This window comes from Bidens hawaiensis, unplaced genomic scaffold (assembly GCF_021521415.1).
Source record: "Bidens hawaiensis isolate Kalapana, Puna unplaced genomic scaffold, B.hawaiensis_p1.1 tig00007412_1, whole genome shotgun sequence".
Lineage (NCBI taxonomy): Eukaryota > Viridiplantae > Streptophyta > Magnoliopsida > Asterales > Asteraceae > Bidens > Bidens hawaiensis.
In genome coordinates this window covers 970,156-992,656 of record NW_027491516.1, presented here as the reverse complement: position 1 = coordinate 992,656, position 22,501 = coordinate 970,156, and the positions used below count along the sequence as shown (strand labels likewise).

Sequence of the window (22,501 nt, the reverse complement as noted above, 5' to 3'; positions counted from 1 at the left end):
AATTCAAAATTGAAAAATTGATATGAATACTCATACAATATCATATACAGGAGAACAGATTTAAGACCTTTATTGGATGTTGTGGAGCAGCATTTGGGAGTGTAGGTGGTGGGATATTTGTGGCAATACTTACCCTCATTACAAAACGTAAGAATTAACATTTTCCAGCATTTCTCATTTAATTTAATAAGATAAATGACATGTTTTGTTTTTAAAGATTTTATACTTCTGTTACTTTTATAGTTATCACTTGCAACATCAAACAAAAACACCAGCGATAAGGAAATCAATTATCTTGCGTTGCCGTTAATCCAACATATCAAAGTAACCCAAGTTCCTTCAGGTGATACTTACGGGTTTTAGTTGGGTTTGACATGAAAGCGGAACACCTTTGTAGTTTGATACATAAAAAAACCTATGTACATACACTGATACACCAATGTTATTCATGCTTTAATGCGCTGCATTTAAATATATATTTGTTCCTTTTTGGTGTTCATAAATTATGAATTTAAGCTAAGACGTAATGTGCAAAACGAAGCCAACGGAATTTACCGCCATAACAAGCAAAGGAGGTCTTTAACACGCAAAAAATATGTTACTAACTCTGCCCGCCGCAGCGCGCGGGTATGATTACTTGTTAGTCATTTATTTGGGTTAGTTATTTTCATTCGATGTATCTATTAGCGATCCCCAATCAAATTTCTTTTTAATTTCCCGCAACATTTGATTGTTTAAAAGATTTTGCATATCTAATCAAACCACTAACACAAGAGGATCTCTAATCAGTTATTGGGCACTTTCACCCATAACAATACATGTTTATTTTATTTGATATCATGATTTTCTATATTTTAATTTTGAAACGCAAAAAAGAGAACTATCAAGAAGCTAGAGAGCTTTAATATTTTATGATATATCTTCTTCATTTTTACAAATCGTTTTAGATTTGGTTCTCTCGATTGTTGTGCAAATACTAACTTATACGTAATTTAAGAGTGGAGCTTTAATTAACAATCATTTCAGCTTTCAAAATCGCCTGCACCGGCCGCCGTTTCATGTGCTGCCAGTCTCCTTTGATCTTCAACACACGCACGCGATCATCTTCGGCCTCTGCTCGTGTCATTTACTAGAACATTCACACCTAGTTAGACCTTCCGCATCAAGGCCATCCATGGCTTACGTGGAGGAGATTTGTTAGAAGGATGAAAAAACATGTATTGTGGAGGGGCATCTATCCTTGAAGATTCTTCCTCAAGGATGGTGAAGGATGGGTCCCCAATGTTGGTGATGTGAAAATTATGAGGTTGTTTGTGGGAAGAATGAATATGTTATTGTTGTAGGTAAAAAGTGTTTGTGAAAAGAACGAATGGACGATGATGTGACATGCTGACTAGGCTGTTTGTAATAAGAATTGCACTTAACTGATGCAGGCAGTCTTAGTAAGTCATAAACTGTTACTAATTGCTTATTATTATTTTCCAAAGTGGTTCTTATTTTGTTAGTAATCATGTCTTCATTTGTTTCACTTTTTAAAAAAAGATGTTGGTATATTGATTTGCATGCAAGATAAGCTACAGCATTTCCTCTAGTAAATTTGTTTTCATTATCGTTATATATATTTGCAGATGCCCCATTTCTTTTTAGGGTTGTTCAAAGAGTTGGTGGCTTGCTCGAAATCTAAACGAGTCGAGTTCGGCTCGCTGGCTCTTAATTTGAAATTAAACTCTAAAATTTAATATACAATGTTATAAAGTCTTAAGTTTATAAATGTTACATAACATGTGTATGTTAAAAATTATATTTTCTTTTTTTATATATCAATCGTTCCGTAAAAAAATAATTATAAAAATAAATCAACCATCCAACTTTAATTTAAATGAGCAAAGCTTGTGCCGACTCGTTTAAGTTCAAGCTCCAACTGGCTCGATTACAACCCTATTTGTTTATGGTGTAAAACATACAGAAGACACACTTTCTAGTAGCTTTTTTGAACATAAACCACTTGTTTTTGCATGTCGTGATCTTTTCATTCTATTAACTGCAGCCATTTGGTAAAAGAGCAAAAGTACTTTAAACGAGAATGGATGTAGAAGTTGGTAGTGATAGATTAAGCAGCTTGCCCGATGATCTTATCCACAAAATTCTATCTTTTCTTAAGATCACCGATGCTATCGGTAACAGTGTTTTGTCGCCTAGATGGAGGCATATCTGGACTTCAATGCCCTATCTCACTTTCTCAACTGAAGATTTCACTACGTTGTCAAAGTTCTCCAAATTTGTTACCCAAGTCTTGTCACGCCGAAACAATCTAACAGAAGTGCATTCGGTGAAACTCAGTGTTAGTGGAAAGGCGAGCCAGGCATTTGTCAAAAGAATTCTGAATTATGCATTCTCTCACAATGTCCAACAACTGAGTGTGGTATGCTTGCATCACAAAGATATTGAGATTCCTCTTTCTCTCTTTAGCTCTCGGTCTCTCAAACATCTCAGTTTGATGGCGGATATCAATCGCTTTCCTTTCATTACTCCAACATTAACTTGGAACTCCTGGCATTAACAACATTGGATCTTCATTCTGTCACTTTGTGTGATGACCAAGCTGACAAATGCGTTGCCATTTTCTCAAAATGTCCACACTTGAAAAATCTCACATTGAAGCACTTCAAGACCAGGGGATCAAATGGTATTAGCATCTTTCATCCTCGACTGTCTAATCTAACACTTGAATACGGCTGGTATGGTGTGAAGGTTGTCAATGTGGTTGCACCTCAACTCGAGAATCTCACAATTAAATCCGGTAATGCAGAGCATGTGATTACCGCTCCTGACCTTGCCTCCTTGTGCTATAAAGGGACTTATCCTTTGCATCTATCTGCTGATGGTTTTTGTTCTTTAGGGAAGGCGGATATTTGTGTTTCTTATCCAAAAGATGCAGATGCTGATCAAATCGTTTGTCTGCTTCAGCAGCTTCAACATGTCCATTTCCTTACACTTAACCTGGAAATTGTCGAGGTATCATATAATGAGCATCTTACAATGACTTTTAATTACTTTCCTATAAACTACAAAAGGTTGAAACATAAGTATTCTTAGGAAAGAGGCATATTGAGTGTCCTTACATATTTGACTGCTTTACTTACATATGTCATCAAAATGCATTGTTATAAGATAAAATCACATATATAACTAATTTCACCAACTCAAAGTTCTAAATTAGCCCTTGACAAAACTGGGGGAAAAAGGCCATATGTTATGTCTTAATTGGTTATATGATTTATAGATGATTGGTTTGGAACTGCAATGAATGTGTACATTCTTGTTGAGGTGTTTTGAGTAGTCAAAGGATGTCAAGTAAAAAAATATTATCAAAAGGGTAATTTATAGTTTTGGGCTGGTCAAACTGGCTATATGTGGTTTCCCCTTGTTATGATGTATCTCCAAACTATTTGAACATCTCACGTTGCGATTATTGCTCTCTTTAAGTTACTTCGAAAATCAGGACTTGTTTTCGATAATAATACAATGCTAAAGCTAGATATAGAAACATGCTTTGATACTTCTATTGGCACCAAGTATCAAGAAACATGGAATCTACACGCCGTTCTCTCTTTCAATGCAATAGTCAGCCAAACAACTTGTTGAAGATGAAATTACACTCCAGAAAGATATGCTGTCTGCATTTATAAATCTGTAGATACGCCCTGCTTGCGGTGCGCGCATATAATGTATATATGCGTGAACCCTCAGGTGGGCAAAAGTAAAATTGCACTAATTTTGACATTATTTTACTAATCTCATGAAAATAACGTTAAAAGTGGCGGAAGGTTAATCAGGCATCATGTGGTGGCGTTGATAGCCGAAACACAAGGGCACATGCACCAATCAGCCGGTGTCCCGATGATTGAGTGCTATGTGCCTTATGTCCAAGGCTTGATGCAAAACTACTATCGAGCCGGGGGTCTCACCGGAAGCAGTCTCTATATCCCTATGGGATAGAGGTAAGGCTGTCTACATCTTACCCTCCTCAGACCCTACCATAGCATTGCTATTGGTGGGATATACTGAGTACGATGATGATGATGATGATTTATAAATCTGTAGACATAATTATGAAGGCTGCATTGTGTGTTCTTTTTTTGTATATGTAATTTCTGTTTATAAAATGTTCTGCAGCTTCTGTCTTCATCTAGGGAACTTGTGTTGCATCAACCTTCTCCGTTTGTGAACTTAAAGAGGCTAAATATTTACCCAAATAGAAAATACTTGTTGGAGCATGAACCCAAGAACGTAGCTATGTCTACTGAACTCAAAAGCTATTTGCTGGATGGCTCTCCATTGTGCACCTTCACAATGGTCTTACGTGAGGTATTTATTAATTTTCAACAATTTGTACATTCAACACAACTTACATTTGTAGTTTATAAAAGGTGTTAATGATAAACGGAGAGTGTTTCCATGTTTCTTTTAAGTTCTATGATCTGATGCAGGAGATTGCAGCAAATAAGGGTGTGGCCGAATTACAAGTGCTTTTAAAGGAAGAGAAAGATAATATCAAGACCAACAGTGCTCACGTGGTTCCACGGGAGAAAGCACCAGTGGAGAGCCATAAATCAAAGAAGCTGAAAACAGGGGGGAACATGGCGCAGATCAAGGGCCATTGGGAAAATCTCTCATTATATCAAAGTTGCAGCGCATTGAAGAATTACTGGCAAGGCTACCTGCATCATATAGGGCTAAGATGCAACCATGTTTTTCTAGTCTGTGTGCAGAGGCTAACATTGCCGTTAGTAAACTAGCAGGCTGTATAAAGATCCAGTGTGATAACCATCTACGTCGTTCAAGAGTCTGTTTTCTTAACCTTGCTACAACGCTTGAGTCGTTACCTTAGCAGATTGTAAGTTTATGATTTCCCTTATGCTTGCCAGTGATAAATATAGTCAATATGCCAACTGTTGGAGCCATATTGTTCTTTTTTGTTTTTCTTTCAGGTCCCAAGTTTTTTGTTATTACCCTAATGCAGTAAACAACCCTCACGTGCAACTGGGAATGGTAACCTTTTGATCTTGTAGCTCTTATGAACTCAACCTTTAGGGATATGCTTTTTTGCTGCGATCGTGCAGAACTAAATGATCAACTAATCTATTTTGGTTGTAATTATGTAAGATCTCTATGCTGTGTACTTCCTTAGCAGAAACTAGATTTTGAATGTTTGGAGATACATGTGAAACTGTTTAGATAACATCCAGTAACAAAGTTAGTTAATTATTATTATTTGTTTTAAAATAGAACGTAAGAGAGATCGTGTGTATTTTCATTGTTTATATTACCTATATGATTAAACAGTCACATAAAAACTACCAATGTAATATTTGCAAATATAAAATAAATAAATAATAAAATATATGGATTTATAAGGATTGCAAGCATCTAACTTCTCTATCATGATCTGTATTCCCATGATCCCATCACCCAAATCCAACCCAACTCATTCATATTGTCACCTCTAGTCTATGATATCTGTAATAGTGACATGTTAGTCTGTTTTCCGGGTTGGGGTGTTGCAACAAATAAATTGAAACTTGCTTGATTCTATGTCACCTTCTTTTTTTGACATTCACAGGAGAACGGATGAAACACGTAAAAATCGAAAGGTAAACAATGCAGCTTCCACTAGTCTGTCTTTTAACTTTTAAGCCTTTAAAGACGTACCTCATGCCCAAGTCCTCCAACGCAAGCCTTTTAGTTGGGTATTGGGTTATGCTACTTTTGCGGGGTAACTTGTAATACTTATACAAAAAAGTAAATTGATTCTAATTATTTTGTTATTGCCATCAACTAGTATTCACCTACGTACGAATTTTATTTCATGAATTAACAGGTAATATTCTTTATTTCACGATTTTCGCTTTTTAAGTGGTTTCCATTAATAACTTTCTGTATGAATATTAGGGGTGAGCAGAAAACTGAATTAATTGAGCTGAAATTGAAACTTAATTAACCGAAAAAATCGAACCGGGGCACTTACCCAAACCCACCCCCCACACCCCTTAGGTTACAATCAATTTACAACTTATAGATAATCATTAAACCAATTGAATCGTTATTATAAAGTTTAATACAATTCAAATTTTGAATGAGCTAAAATCAAAAGATAACTGTAATTTTTTGTTTTTAAATAAAGCATAACCGAGCCATTAGTCATATATTTTTGTCAATTATTTGAATTCGATGTATCTATTAACGTTTTACAATCAACGCATTTTTTTAAGATGCAAAACCGAGCCTTTTTTTTAAGATAAATTTCTTTTAACTTACTGGGTCTCAAGCATGTTTAAAAGATTTCATCTTATTTATCATTGTATCACTAACACAAGATGATCTTCAATCAATTAATTTGATACTTTCACTTGTAAGTCTATAAGACCAAGTGTAATGGGCGATTGGGGGGGGAGGGGGTATGCAACTGTCGCCGGTTTAAAAATGAAAATAATATTATTATAATCATATGACCGTTGACAAATCGGTCAAATCCAAAACAAAAAAATTGCTCAACACACGCCATCTCAAACAAATAAAAAATCACATGCTTCAACAAACCTACCAACTCTTTCAAACAAAAATACCTCCTTCAATCATCTAATTCTCCACACACATACAAAAATGAGTCCGAAAAACAACCCGAACACCTCATGGCTTGGTTTTGGGCAATACGCTGCTCCATTCAATCAACAAACAAACTTCCCCAACACACAAAAACAATCTCCCTAAAACTATCCCTTTACTTTTCCCGACCCGAACAACCCCCTCAAGGAAATATAAACTTCCAATTTGCTCCCAACTGTCCATATAATTTTTCTGACGTGCACTATGCCATGTACACCAATTTGTGAACCCCTAAAACCTGACACCGGCGCTCGGGTCAAGCCAAGCAGATCCGATGGAGAAGACGGGTGCTGGAGGCTCCAAACCACTACACCCTACAATGAAAATCGCCCCTTGCTATTATGACATCATGATTTTTTTCTGTTACATTTGGAAGACTGGGTATAATTGATGTGTGGGTAGAAATATGTGTATTAAGAGTGTAAACTTGTGTGTTTTGATTAGTTATATATTGTGTACACGATTACTTTGAGTGCGTTTGTGGTTACAGGTGTGAGAAGCTTAACGAAGCTTAAAGAATCTAATTTGGAGCATTAATGATGGAGTGGAAATGAAAGTGATGATCTATGAGATGATAGAGAATTGAAATACGAAGACGTGGCCGCAAACGGGGAGGAAAACGGAGTTGAAACGAAGATTTTATTAAGAAAACAGTTTTGGCCTAACTAGACCGTAAGGCAGAGTGACCAGACCGTAGCTTATAGACCGTAGCTTACGGTCTGGTCTGACGGAAATTGGGGTTTTGGTTGATTTTCTTTCATATTTAAAGCCCAAAAACCCTAATATCGATGTTTTTCAATAACCATCAGTTTTGAGACGTCTTGGAGGCTATCTTACACCATCATAACACATCCTAATCACAAGATTTATCCATGAAATCATTCTCCAACATCATAATCAAGAACATGAAGATCAAGATGCAAGGCTAAAAGGCTTCATAACCATCTCCGGGTGTAGGGTTGAGTTGCATGATTAGGTTTTGATATTCTAAACTTTAACTTTGGATTTGGATTTGGTTAATCATTCGGTTGATCAATTCTTTGTGTTTGCTTTTGTGCTTAAACGGTTTTTTATATATTGATTGCTTAATCTTTTATCAGTTATTGATTTGTGGTCATCAACAATTAGGATTAAGTTCTTTCGTCATTGACCCGTTTATCATTAACCATATTATTGATTTTGTGTTTCAATAAGTAAAATCGATTATCAAATAGATTTTCATTTAACCTTGTCAATTGTTCGGATTCAGTTCTGACGATCAACACGGTCAATCGTTAAGTCTTTTGGTTCTCATATTTTATAAGAAACTGTCCAAAGAAGTTTATCAATTCCTTAACTTGCTGCAAAACCCGAACCCTGGAGTTTGGTTATTTTCTCTTAATTGTTTTAAACAATACTAATCAACTAAACCGCTTGACATCTTCTGTCCACTTTAGCCGCTTGACATCGTCTGTCCACTTTAATTATTATTATTATTATTATTATTATTATTATTATTATTATTATTATAAAACTTGATTAGCACTTTCCGCTGATTCCCTGTGGATTCGACACTTTACTTGCCCTAGCTAGTAAAAGTATTTTACAAATGTTTTTGATTGACCTTTCAACATCGATCAATAATTTGAAGAGAATTAGCCACAAGCTAGAAAGATGGTATTTTTTCCTTTATTTCATTGGATATGACTCAATGGTAAAACACTCACTTAATGGTAGAACACTCACTTACGAATGAGATGTAGGGGTTCAAACCTCACTATCACTAATTTATATGAGAGATATGAGGGATGACACTGACTTGCCAGAGTTAGACAGCCTGGTCTCACCCGGTTTTACCGGCTCCTCGCTGTCGTGCCGTTTAGCGTGCGTGAGGGTCGGGTTTTATCCGGGGAATCCCTCAATAGGTGGACCGCTAAGAGCTCCTACGTGACCGGCTCGGGCTACTTTTAACCAATAGGGGCCGCGTACGAAGTATGCAGCTAGTTGGTGATTCAAAAAAATATAAAAAAGAAAACATCTAAGATTTGGTTCTCTCGATTGTTGTGCAAATGCTCATATAGTTTAATGGGGGAGCTTTAATTAACAATCTTTTCAACTTTTCCAGTCGCCTACTTTTGTCACTGATCTTCAACACACACAATCTTCTTCGGCCTCTGCTCGAGTCATTTGAATCTGTTACTAGAACGTTAGTGGTAAGTCATAACCTTTTATTGCTAATTATTTTGTTAGCTAGTAACCCTCTCTTGATATACTGATTTGCTTGTAAGATAATTAGCAGCATTTCCTCTAGTAAATTTGTTTTCATTATATATATATATATATATATTTGCAGATGCCCCTTTTCTTTTTATTTTAGGGTTGTTTAAAAAGTTTGCAGTTTGCTTGAAAAAAGCTTGAATCTAAATGAGCCGAGCTCGAGCCAGGTTCGGCTTGTGGCTCCGTACGTCTTGCTCGCTAAAATTAAACCATAAAATTTAGGGGAGACGGGACGAGTGATGCCAGATAAACATTTTGTGCTTTTTACTTTTTTTAATTTTGTGTTTTTTTATGATTTTTATTTTTTTAAAGTTTTTTTGGGAGGGGTTTTTGGAGTGGTTCAAAACAAGAAAAGTTATGAAAGCAATTTTGTCAATATAGAATTTTCATTAAAAGATGGGGAAATATCCAATTAAATTTTTTGGGTGGGTAAATATGTAATTAAACATGTTTTAGAGGGGTAATATGCAATTCGTTCTCTATATAATGTTAAGCCCTAAAATTTAATATATAGTGTTATACATTCTTAAGTTTATAAATTTTACTTGAAATGTATGTTAAAAGTTATATTTTTTTTGTCTTATATATACCAATTAGTAAAAAATAAATAAAAATAATAAACGGTCAAGCTTTAAACGAGCACAGCTTGAGCCAGCTCGAACTGGCTCGATTACAGCCCTATTTGTTTATGGTTTAAAACATACAAACAATACACGTTCTAGTAGCGTTTTTTGAACATAAACCACTTGTTTTTGCATGTTGTGAACTTGTGATCTTTTCATTGTATTAAATTGCAGCCATTTGATGAAAGAGCAAGATTACTTTAAACGAGGATAATGGATGTTGTAGGAGGTACTGATAGATTAAGCAGCTTGCCGGATGATCTTATCCATAAAATTCTATCTTTCCTCAAGTTCTCAGAAGCTATTGATATCAGTGTTTTGTCACCTAGATGGAGGTAAGTTTGGACTTCAATGCCCTATCTCACCTTCTCAAGTGAGGATTTCACTACGTTACCAAAGTTCTCCAAATTTGTTACGGATGTTCTGTCCCACCGGGACAATCGAGCACAAGTGCATTCAGTGAAGCTCAGTTTTCGTGGAAAGGTGAGCCAGGTGTTTGTGAAAAGAATTATGAATTATGCAGTCTCTCACAATGTCCAGCAGCTGAATGTGGTGTGCTTTCCTGAGAAAGATTTTGAATTTCCTCTTTCTCTCGTTAGTTCCCAGTCTATCAAACATCTTAGTTTGAAAGCGTGCTTCGCCAGTGACAGCAATCGTAGGAGTCATTTTCGTAATTATTCCTTTTCTCCGGCATCAACTTGGGAACTCCCGGCATTGACAACATTGGATCTTCATTCTGTCACTCTATGTAATGACGAAACTGACAAATGCGTTGGTATTATCTCAAAATGTGCAAACTTGAAGAATCTCACATTAAGGAATTTCGAAACAATGGGATCGAATGGTTTTAGTATCTTTCATCCTCTATTGTCTAATCTTAAACTTGAACATGGCTGGTATGGTGTGACAGTCGTCAATGTGGTTGCACCTTGACTTGAGAATCTCACAATCTATGACTGTAGTGCAGAACATGTGATTTCTGCACCTCACCTTGCCTCCTTGCTCTATAAAGGTTCATGTCCTTTGCCTCGATCTACAGACGGTTTCCATTCCTTGGAGAAGGCAGATATCTGTGTTTCTTATCCAAGAGATGCAAATGCTCATCAAATTGTTTGTCTGCTTCAGCAGCTTCACAATGTCCACTTCCTTGCACTTAACCTGGAAATTGTCGAGGTATTATATAATGAGCATCTTACAATAGTTTTTATTGATTTCCAAAAACTACAAGAAGGTTGAAAAAAACATTGTTAGGAAAGAGGCGTGTTGAGTATTTGAGTGCTCTACTTACTACATTTATAGCCAATTTGACTGACCAAAAATTCTAAATTAGCCATTGACCAAACTGGGGGAAAAATTTACACATACTTATGAAGACTGCACATATTCTTGTTCTGAATTGTAGTTTTCGTTTATATTATTTTCTGCAGCTTCTTTCTTCATCTGTGCAACTTCTCTTACATCAACCTTCACCGTTTGTGAACCTTAAGAGCTTGAAGATCTACCCAGGAAGAATGTACATGTGGGGGCAAGCACCCAAGAACATAGCTATGTCTTCTGAACTCAAAAGCTATTTGCTAGATGGCTCTCCAGGGAGCACCTTCACAATCATCTTACCTGAGGTATTTACTCAACAACTTGTGTGAGGTTTCTATGGGTTTTCAAAGATTTGTGAACCTCCTGAGATTCATTTCTCAATGACTTAATCGTAAGGCCTCATTTGATGTAGCAACAGATTTTAATATCCATCCATTCAGGCAATGCAGTTTCATTGTTTTATGCAAAATCCCAACACAATTTACATTTTTAGTTTTAAGTTATGATCTTTTTTGAAGCTTTTCCAAATGGTTTTTCTTTTAGTTTACTTGCAAATTAACTTAAGAACTCTAGATTTCTGGTGGGGATACACACTAAATTTTTAAAACGTGTTGATGCTTCCGCTTGTTATGCAGGCCCAAAAACAAACACGAAATACATCATTTTTTTTTGTTGAGCAATCCGCTCGGCTCCTTTTATTATGATAAGCCCTAAAATAAAACCACACAAAATACAATAACCCTAAACCCTATTTTGCAGTAAAAACTGAATTTAAATACCAGGCTGTTCTGTTTCATAAATATATAGATTCTCTTACATCAAAATAGAAGGCAAATTTTATATCTTACCAGATAAAAATAAATAATTATCAAAATAAAAAATACCCTAATAAAAACAAAAAAATAAACAACTCAAACTTTTTGGTCCACATGTGATATGGACCATTCTTGATCAGATCCAAATTAAGCTAACAATGTCTACATACGCTTAAATTTGGAAATTTATGATGATAAATGGAGAGTGCTTCCATGTTTCTTATAAATTCTATGATTTCATGCAGGAGATTGCAGTAGATATGCTTATGGATGATCTACGGGTGCTTTTAAGAAAAAGAAGGATAATATTAAGACCACCAATGCTCAACCGGAGCGAGGGAAAGCACCAGCGGAGAGCCATAAACCAAAGAAGCGGAAAACACTGGGGGACATGGAACGGATCAAGGGCTATTGGGAAAATCTTGAAGCTCAGGTTAAGCTAAGGAAAACTACAGTTTGTCTCATTATTTTGAAGATGCAGCAAATTGAAGAATTACTGGCAAAGCTGCCTGCATCAAACAGGACTAAGATCCAACCATGTTTTTCTAGTCTGTGTGAAGAAGCTAACACTGCCATTAGTAAACTAGCAGATTGTATAAAGATCCAGTGTGATAAAAATCAGAGTCTTTCGAGTGTCTGCTTTCATAAACTTGCCACAACACTGGAGTCGTCACCTTAGCAGATTGTAAGTTTATGATTTCCATTATACTCCTGAGTGATAATTAGAATCAATATGTCAACTTTTGGAGCCATGTTGTTTCTGTTTTACTTTCAGGTACCTGTTTTTGTTATTAACCTAATGCAGCTAACAGCCCACATGCGCAACTGGGAATGGTAACCTTTTGAACTTGTAGCGCTTATGAACTCAACCATGTAGGTAGAACTAAAATGATCAACTGACATGGGTTGTAATTTTGTAATATCTCTATGCTGTGTACTTCCCTGGCTAGAAACTAGATTTTGAATGTTTGGAGATACGTTTAATATATAATACAGTTTATATAACATCCAGTTACCAAATTTAGCTAATTAGTTGTGATGAAGTAGAATGTAAGAGTGATTGTGTGTATTTTCATTGTTTATATATATTACCTATATGGTTAAGTTTGTTCACATGTGAATATGAGTGAATAGTCACATGAAAACTATAACAGGTTGAAACGTGCCTATTATATGTAATAATGCAGCTTCCACTAGTTGTCTTTTAAGCCAATTAAGGCCTCAAGCCAAGTCCTCCAACGCAAGCTGACTAGTCCCACTCCCACTAGTTAATTGAGTTATGCCGAGTCTAGTGTGTAACGTCACAATTCTAGGAAAAATTAAATTGATTCTTTTTTTTTTCTTATTGCTATCAATCAGCTGATTTTCACAACTAATACCGTCAGAGTTCTTAGCAAGAGATATAGAGAAAGAGATAAATAAAGAGAGGATAATTTGTAATTAATTTTCCATTTGTTAGTGAGTGTTTTTAGTCATTTTAATACTAACTTACTTGAATGCACTCGGTCCATAAAATTGGGTACGTGTACGAGTACCAAGATTTACTGATTTTAGGTACGGGTACTTTCGGGTATAAGTACGGTACTGATCTCAACTCTAGTGCACCGTGTTTAGTTTTTGGTATAAAAGTTTATGGTGAACTATTTAGGGTATAAAACATATTATATTATATTATTTTTTTTATTTATATAAAAATCTAATCGGGTACATACACTAACGGTTACTTAACAGGTAAACGGATATTTTACATGTTTAGACACAAAAATTAACATGTCGATTCGTGTCTACATGTTTGGTATACGAAACCTAGGGATGACAATGAAACCCGAACCGGATGGGAAAACCCGACATAAATGGGACGGGTAATACCGGACCCATTAGGGTTTGGGATTAGTTTTAAAATTTTTCGCGGGTTTGGGATTTCTAATATACCCGATTACCCGACCTAATTACCCGATAACATAAACCCATTTACCCGATTATATACCCGATGTACCTGATATAGCTTATTATATATATATACTATATTCCAAATATATTATTTGTCGAAACTTGTTTATGTTAATTATTTGAGATATTTTATCTTATGGTAACCATCTTTGTAACCGATTAGTTATATTTTGTCAAAACCCGACGGGTTTTAAGCCGGGTATACCCGACGGGTATTTTATCAAAACCCGATAGGAAACCCGAAACCCGACAGGTAATTACCTAATTAAAACCCGACGGATTTGGAACAGGTTTGGGATGGGCTATAATAATCGGGTATGGGTTTGGGAATACCTAAACCCGAGCCAAACCCGACCCATTGCCATCCCTAAGTCGAAACATGTTAAGGCAATACCCGATACATGTTAAATTCGTGTCGTATATTCGCGTATCATGTCTAAATTGCCAACCCTAAACTTTAGCAAAAAACGAGAAATCTCAATGATCTAGTTGCAAAAAATAAACAATTTAAATTTGCGTATTTGACCAAACCTTAGAGAGGATTTTCACACTTTTACTCTTTTAATAAGAGTGTGTTAAAGATTGCTTATTTAAGTTAAAAAGACTTATTAACTTATGGATTTTTTAAAAGAAGTTTTTAAACAAATGTTTAGATTAGCTTATATGTTGGGGAAAATCAAAATGACTAATAATGACACTTTTTTTTAAAAGGAGTGTAATAAGTCTTGAGGTTTAGAGGGATGAAATACTAATAAGTAAATTAAAGTCATTAAGTTAATAAGTTACATATCCCTAACTTTCTAAAACCCTTTTATAACTTATACACCTTATTAATTAACTAGGTTCATGAAAATAAAGAATCCAAAACACTCTCTAAGGGGATGTTTAGGATTCCTTATTTTCATCAACTTATAACTTATAAATTTTTTGAAAAGTTAATAAGGTGTATAAGGTGTTTGACAAACTATAAGGTCTTATGGATTTTAACTTATGGTGAAGGCAAAATGAAGGGGTTTTGAAAAGTTAGGAATATGTAACTTATTAACTTAATGAGTTTGATTTACCTATCACACCCCTCTAACCCTTAAACCCCATTACACCCATTTTAAAAAAGAGTGTCCCTTTTGATCATTTTGGTTTTCCTAAACATATAAGCTAATCCAAACATTTTTTTTAAAAACTTCTTTTCAAAATCTCATAAGTTTATAATTCCTTTTATCCAAAAACTTAAATAAGCAATCCCAAACACTCCCTAAATCATATTAGATTTGGTTTTCTCTATTGATGTCATAATTAACAATCTTTTGAGGTTTTAAAATCGCCTCCACTGGCCGCCGTTTCATGTGCTGCCATATTAACACGCACGATCGTCTTCGGTCTTCGCACCTCTCATTGAACCTGCAGGTTAACATTCACACGTAGTGAGTCAGTCATAAACTGTTATTGCTTGTTATTTCCCAAAAGATATTAGTGGTTCTTGTTTCCTTAAGTTCCACTTTTTAGAAGATGAAATAATATTTTGGTTTCCATATAAGATAAGCATTTTCTCTAGTAAATTTGTTTTGATTATATTTGCAGACGCTCCATTTCTTTTTAGTTTTGTTCAAAAAGTTTGGGCTTGCTTGAAAAAAGCTTGAGTTTAAATGAGCCGAGCAAGAGCCAAGCTCGGCTTCTGGCTCCGTCTTGGCTTGGCTCGCCAGCTCGTTAAGATTAAACCATAACATTTAATATATATTATAATAATAGCAAGCCAAAATTTAAAAAAAAAAATTATATGTAGAAGTTGGTAAATAAAATAATATATTAATTAACGGCCGAGCTACAAATGAGCAAAGCTTGAGCCAGCCCGCATAAGTTTGAGCGTCAAATGGCTCGATTACAACCATATTTGTTTATGGTTTCTTGTTTTTGGATGCCATGATCCTTTCATTCTGTTAATTGCAGCTGTTGGATAAACGAGCCACAAGTATTTAAAACGATCGAGAATAATGGATGCAGAAGTTGGTAGTGATAGATTAAGCAGCTTGCCCGATGATCTTATCCATAAAATCCTTGCTTTGATTAACATTAAACAAGTAATTGAAAAAAGTGTGTTGTCGCCTAGATGGAGGCATATCTGGACTTCAATGCCCTATCTCACTTTCTCAACTGAAGATTTCACTACGTTGCCAAAGTTCTCCAAATTTGTTACCCAAGTCTTGTCACGCCGAAACAATCTAACCCAAGTGTATTCGGTGGAGCTTAGTTTCCGTGGCAAGGCGAGCCAGGTGTTTGTCAGAAGAATTTTGAATTATGCAGTCTCTCACAATGTCCAGCAATTGAATGTGGTATGCTTTCATGAGAAAGATATTGAGTTTCCTCTTTCTCTCTTTAGCTCTCAGTCTCTCAAACATCTTAGTTTGGAAGTGAACCTCAGTCACAGAAATTCTAGGCATTATTATTGGTATTATTCCATTATCCCGATATCAACTTGGGAACTCCCAGCTTTGACAACAATGGATCTTCAATCTGTCGCCCTATGTGATGACGAAGCTGAGAAGTGCGTTGGTATTTTTTCAAAATGTGCAAACTTGAAAAATCTTACGTTAAGGAATTTCAAAACAATGGGATCAGATGGTTTCACTATTGTCCATCCTCGACTGTCAAATCTCACACTTGAACGTGGCTGCTACTGGTCTAGTGTGAAGGTGGTCAATGTGGTTGCACCTCAACTTGAGAATCTCTCCATTAGATCCTGTAATGCGGAGTTTGTGATTTCTGCTCCTGACCTTGCCTCCTTGCTCTATAAAGGCTCGTGTCCTTTGCATCTATCCACAAATGGTTTCCATTCTTTAGAGAAGGCGGATGTATGTGTTTTTGGTCCGAAAGATGCTGATGCTCATCAAATCGTTAATCTGCTTCTGCAGCTTCACAATGTCCACTTCCTTACCCTTAACCTTGAAATTGTCGAGGTATTATTTAATGAGCATCTTACAATGATTTTTAGTTATTTCCAAGAACTACCAAAGGTTGAAACTTAAGCATCGTGAGAAAAGAGGCATATTGCATATTTGACTGATCTACTTGCATATATAGGTGATCAAAGTGCATTGTTATTAGATAAAATCACATATATAGCTAATTTGACCGACTCAAAGTTCTAAATTGTCCCTTGACCAAACTGGTATATAATTGGTTTATAGATGATTATTTGGAAGTGCAACGAATGCTTTCATTCATATTGAGGTGTTTGGTTGACAAAAGAATGTCAAGTAATACAATTTATTAAAAGGCTATTTAATGGTTTTGGTTCAGTCAAACTGATTATATGTGATTTCCCTTTGTTATGTTGTGTCTCCAAACTAGGCTTTTGCGTATCTCGCATCATGATATATTGTTCTCTTTAAGTTACATCGAAAATCAGGAATTGCTTTCCATAATAATACAATGCTAAAACTACATACTTATATTGGCGCTAAGTATCAAGAAACATGGAATCTACACGTCGTTATCTCTTTGAATGCAATAATTCGCCAAACACCATATTGAAGCTTCTCCGTTCTGCAGCTTCTGTCTTCATCTGTGGAACCTGTGTTACATCAAGCTTCTCCGTTTGCGAACTTAAAGAGGCTAAATATTTACCCAGATAGAAAATACTTGTCTGAGCAATTACCTGAGAAAGTAGCTATGTCTACTGAACTCAAGTTATTTGCTGGATGACTCTCCATTGTGCACCTTCACAATGGTCTTACGTGAGGTAACTTACATATGTAGTCTTGCTGTGTCCTAACGTTTACATGCTTTATATGGGAATCTATGATGATAAATGGAGAGTTTTCTCATGTTTCTTATAAATTCTATGATCTGATGCAGGAGATTGCAGCAAATAAGCTTATGGCCGAATTACAGGTGCTTTTAAAGAAAGAGAAAGATAATAACAGTGCTCACGTGGAACGGGAGAAAGCACCAGTGGAGAGCCATGAACCAAAGAAGCTGAAAATTGGGGGGAACATGGCGCAGATCAAGGAGCATTGGGAAAATATGGGCGCACAGATACAGCTAACCAAAGAAAAGGGTTGTCTCATTTTTTCGAAGTTGCAGCGCATTGAAGAATTACTGGCAAAGCTGCCTGCAACAAATAGGACTAAGATCCAACCATATTTTTCTAGTCTGTGTGCAGAGGCTAACATTACCACTAGTAAACTAGCAGATTGTATAAAGATCCAGTGTGATGAAAATCAAAGTCGTTCGAGTATCTACTTTCATGAACTTGCTACAGCATTGGAGCCGTCGCTTTAGTATAATATAAGTTTATGATTTCCCTTATACCCGCAAGTTTAGTTATAATCAAAACGGCAACTGTTGGTCACAAGTTTTTTTGTTATTATGCTAATGGCTAATGCAGTAGTCAACAACCAGTTTGTGCCTCTGGGAATGACAAATTTTGAACCTCTTATCATTTATGAACTCAACTATTAATGAATATGGTTTTTTGTTGTTGCCGTGCATAACTAATATGATCTAGTGACTTTAGTTGTGATTATGTAATATCTCTATGCTGTTTATTTGCCTAGCAGAAACCGGAATTGGAATGTTTGTAGATTTGTTTTGTTTGAAACCGTTTATATAACATCCACTAACCAAGTTTAGTTAATTAACTGTGATAAATTGAATTTAAAAAAGTGGAATTTGATCATTATAATTCATATATGCATGATTCAAGGCTATTCATATGTGAATATGAGAGAATGGTCACATACTATAAAAGAAAAATTGTAGCTTTAAACTTCCCTAGTTATATTGTCACATTTGTCTCGATCATCCACGAGACATCGAATCTAATCAAATATGAAACAAACGATAAATCATCCGTCTTCCACTAGTCTGTGTTGAACCTCTGTAAGGCTAAATGATCTTATTTACCTTTGTTTTTGTATGTTCTTTATAATCATTAGATTTTATTAAGATCAATTGGTGTGGTCTCCTTGCCACCTCACTAACAAATCTTCAACCAAACATTTTCATCATTGTTAAAGAGGGGACGAGGGGTGCTAACCACTTAACAGGTTGAGGGGCTTCAGAGCATTCACATCCAACCTCATATCTTCAAATCTAAAATTTTACTAAAAAATACTATATTTTATCTCTTCTTTTCAATTAAATAATATTTTTTTATACCTTTATTATTATTCTTACACTCCCTTTTACTCGCAAACACTTTCAACAAATATTAAAAATTTTAGGGGGTGAACATTAGTTTTTCAAATATATAGAAAACTCATTGTATTTTCTCTCTCCTCCACTTATAACACCCTAAACCACTCTTTAAATTATAAACACATCCCTCACAAAATTTGATGGGTTGAATGAGAATGTTCTTAAGGTGTTGTGAGTGGATAAGAGAGAAAATTCATTGATTTTTCTGTATATTTGAAAATTTTCTTCACGCCCTATAAATTTTTTAATATTTATTAAAAGTGGTTGTGAGTGAAGGAGAGAGAAAATATATTGATAAGAATATAAAAAAATATTTTTTAACTGAAAATGAGATAGAAAATATGGTAATTTTTAGTGTAATTTTGGATTTTAAGATAGAAGATTGGATGTAAATGCTCTAAGAGGTGGGGTCACAACTTAATCCAACCAATTACATTTACATGATTACATTTTTATATATAAAAAATAAATAATAATTATGTTTTTTGTTGCCATTATGTGTTTTCAAGTGAAAAGTTAGTAAGCGTTGTACCTACGTGAAAGTGAGATAATGATGTGGTGAGGCATTTTCACTTTTAAATTAAACCACAACTTATTCACTTTTTTTAAAGCACCTCATATAGCTTGATAATGTACTTTTTAATATAAAGTGAAATTCACATCTGGCAATTATTATATACCTTTGTTATATTGTTATATGTTTTCACTTTTATTTAAACCACCTCATATAATTTGGGAGATATTTTTTCTTCATTCACTTTTAAGATTTTGTTTTCTCATATTGTTGTACCAATTCTCAATGGTTGTAACTAGAGCCGTAAATAAATTGAACCGAACGATATCTTGTCCATGCTAGTCCATCAATATTCTGTCGGACAAAAAGACGGCTCGTGAACACTTAACCGGGCGGAATTTCGTGTTCATTCGTTAAGAAATTGAGCTTGTTGTCTTGCTATTCGTTTTGTAAAAGAGCACCGATGGACACCAACAAACACAAACGAACGTAATCAGACCAAAAGACACTAACGAACACAAATGCATATATATTAATTCGAGAATAATAATCATTTGATAAACCCAAAATCATCCATATATTCGAAAGTATACCACATACAAATCATGACAAACATATCTAAAAAACTTAGCATACTAATAGGCATATCATAATAGTAAAACTAAAAATAAACTAAAAAAATAAAAATAATAATTGTAAAATTCCAATAAATGAACACACGTGTGTGTGTATATATATATATGTGTGTGTGTATATGTGTAAATGAACGCAGCCTGACGAACAAAGATGAAAAAGATAGCTACATGACACGCTTTATGCAAACAAATGGTCCTTGATGAGACTAAATGGTGCACGTTATGTGTGGATTCATTGGAGTCGGTAGATCTATATCCTAATATCATGTTATGTAGCCTCGGTTTTATGACAATTTGTTAGTTGTTGGTGTGGCATCCCCCGGTCTACGTATTTGGGGTCAAGGATTTATTAAAGTCACATCTCACCATAAATGAACACGAAGGGATAAAACGATCCATCCAATCATATATACTCATGACATGCTAGTGTATATGGAAGGCGAGAAACAAAATCATTTTCAATAATACTCATGTGTCGATCAATAGACTCAAAAAACATATAAGACGTCTCTCACTTATATGGATGAAAAACAAGGGTAAAATGGTTTGGCTAGACTAAGAGGTGTGATGCTCTTACTCATTTTGAATAATTATGCTGTAATTTGGTGTTTATGGTGTAACTGGGAGTAACTTTGGTGTATCTTTGATAGTAGTCACTTGCTAGTCTCTAGGCCTGTAAATAAGCCTGTAAACAATGTAGTGAAAGTAGGTTTATTATGTCGAGTACTCTCCAAATACTTGCTATAAGGTATGTCACCGAGGGAAGTATCTTTAACTTCGCCTAATTACTAAGAATCGATCAAAGGTGGTCAACCTCAGCCATAATCACATCTAATCAGTGAACTTGTCCCGATTTTGACTTAAAAAATAAAATATAATCCGTATTTTCATAATATTAAAGAACAAATAATATTTTTTAATTAATGATTAGCAATTTTTAGAATAATTTATTATTTAAAAATGCATTTCACTTATGTTGTTATAGATATCCTAAACTAATGATATATGACATATATATAATATCAAAATTAATTTTCACTATATTTACTATGTCCGGGTACACCCAACTCTCAGTCGCCCGTCTAGGGTCTGCTTAGCGACTTTTACAACATTGCTTGTAAACGAACTAATGTGAACAATTTGGCGGAAAGTTCGTATTTAATAAATGAACTAACATGAAGTTAGAGTTTGTGTTCGTTTAATTAAACGAACGAACATGTAAATGTTCAATTATGTTTGTTCGTTTACTATAAGTTATTTTACCATATATAAAACTTTTGATGAATCACCTACTTAAAGTTTTATATCTTTTCAGTGTTTATGTATTTTTGTTTGTGTTTATATATATTTGTGAACTGTTTGTTTATTTAATTATAATTTAAATAAACGTACATAAACAAATACGAACATATTCAGTTATTAAACGATCAAAAGAGCCTAAATATTTGGCGTTAGGTTCGTCAGTGGCCGTCTAAGATAGTAATTATAAAACTGTTATTGCTTACTCCTCTCTTGATTTGTTCCATTTTTTCTAAAAGTGTTGATTTAGTGAATATCAGATTAACATACACTTTCTGGTGGCTTTCTTTTTTGTACGTGTCATAATTGTTTCATTCTATTAAATGGCAGCGGTATGATAAACGAGCCATTAGTAGTTAAAACGAGTATATATATGGATGTTTTAGAAGGTGATGATGATAGATTAAGCAGCTTGCCCGATGATCTGATTCATAAAATTCTATCTTTTCTAAAGATAACCGATGCTATCGGTAACAGTGTTTTGCCACGTAGAAGGAGGTATATATGGACTTCAATGCCCTATCTCACTGTCTCAACCGAGGATTTCACTACATTGCGAGAGTTCTCCAAATTTGTTACCCAAGTTTTGTCTCACCACAACAATATAACTGAAGTGTATTCGATGAAGCTCAAATTTCGTGGAAAGGTGAGCCAGGCGTTTGTCAAAAGAATTCTGAATTATGCATTCTCTCACAATGTACAACAACTAAATGTTGTATGCTTGCTTGAGGATGAACTGAAGGTGAATTTCCTCCTTCTCTCTTCAGCTCTCAGTCTCTTAAACATCTCAGTTTGATCACAGAAAACATTGGAGTCGTTTTCGTGGTTATTCCATTGTCCCCACATCAACTTGGGAACTACCAGCATTGACAACATTGGATCTCTATTCTGTCACTCTGTGTGATAGACGAAGCTGGCGAGTGTACTGGTATTTTCTCAAAATATAAAAACTTGAAGAGTCTCACATTAAGGTTTTTCAGAACAATGGAATCAAATGGTATTAGTATCTGTCATCCTCGACTGTCTAATCTCACACTTGAACATGATAGTGGTTTGAAGGTGGTCAGGCGGAGCATGTGATTTCTGCTCCTAACCTTGCCTCCTTGTTCTACAAAGGGAATTATTCTTTGCGTCTATCCACATATGGTTTCCATTCTTTAGAGAAGGCGGATATCTGTGTTTTTGGTCCGAAAGATGCTGATGCTCATTAAATCGTTTGTCTGCTTCAGCAGC

General features: G+C 35.1%; 1 protein-coding gene and 2 pseudogenes across 3 annotated transcripts; all 3 read left to right on the top strand.

Annotated features, from left to right (window-relative positions):
- The first annotated feature begins 1,967 nt into the window (after positions 1-1,967).
- Positions 1,968-17,948, top strand: LOC143635169 (F-box protein At4g22280-like; annotated as a pseudogene). Its single transcript, XR_013154006.1, has 3 exons — positions 1,968-3,015; positions 4,177-4,368; positions 17,477-17,948. The product of XR_013154006.1 is annotated as an F-box protein At4g22280-like (transcript).
- On the top strand, positions 9,656-11,211 carry LOC143635170 (putative F-box/FBD/LRR-repeat protein At4g03220; annotated as a pseudogene). Its single transcript, XR_013154007.1, has 2 exons — positions 9,656-10,718; positions 10,973-11,211. The product of XR_013154007.1 is annotated as a putative F-box/FBD/LRR-repeat protein At4g03220 (transcript).
- A 3,693-nt stretch (positions 17,949-21,641) lies between the features above and the next one.
- Positions 21,642-22,064, top strand: LOC143635139 (putative FBD-associated F-box protein At5g22720). The gene has a single exon (XM_077103025.1). The coding sequence runs from the start codon at positions 21,642-21,644 to the stop codon at positions 22,062-22,064; it is 423 nt and encodes a 140-aa protein (XP_076959140.1).
- The last annotated feature ends 437 nt before the right edge of the window (positions 22,065-22,501 follow it).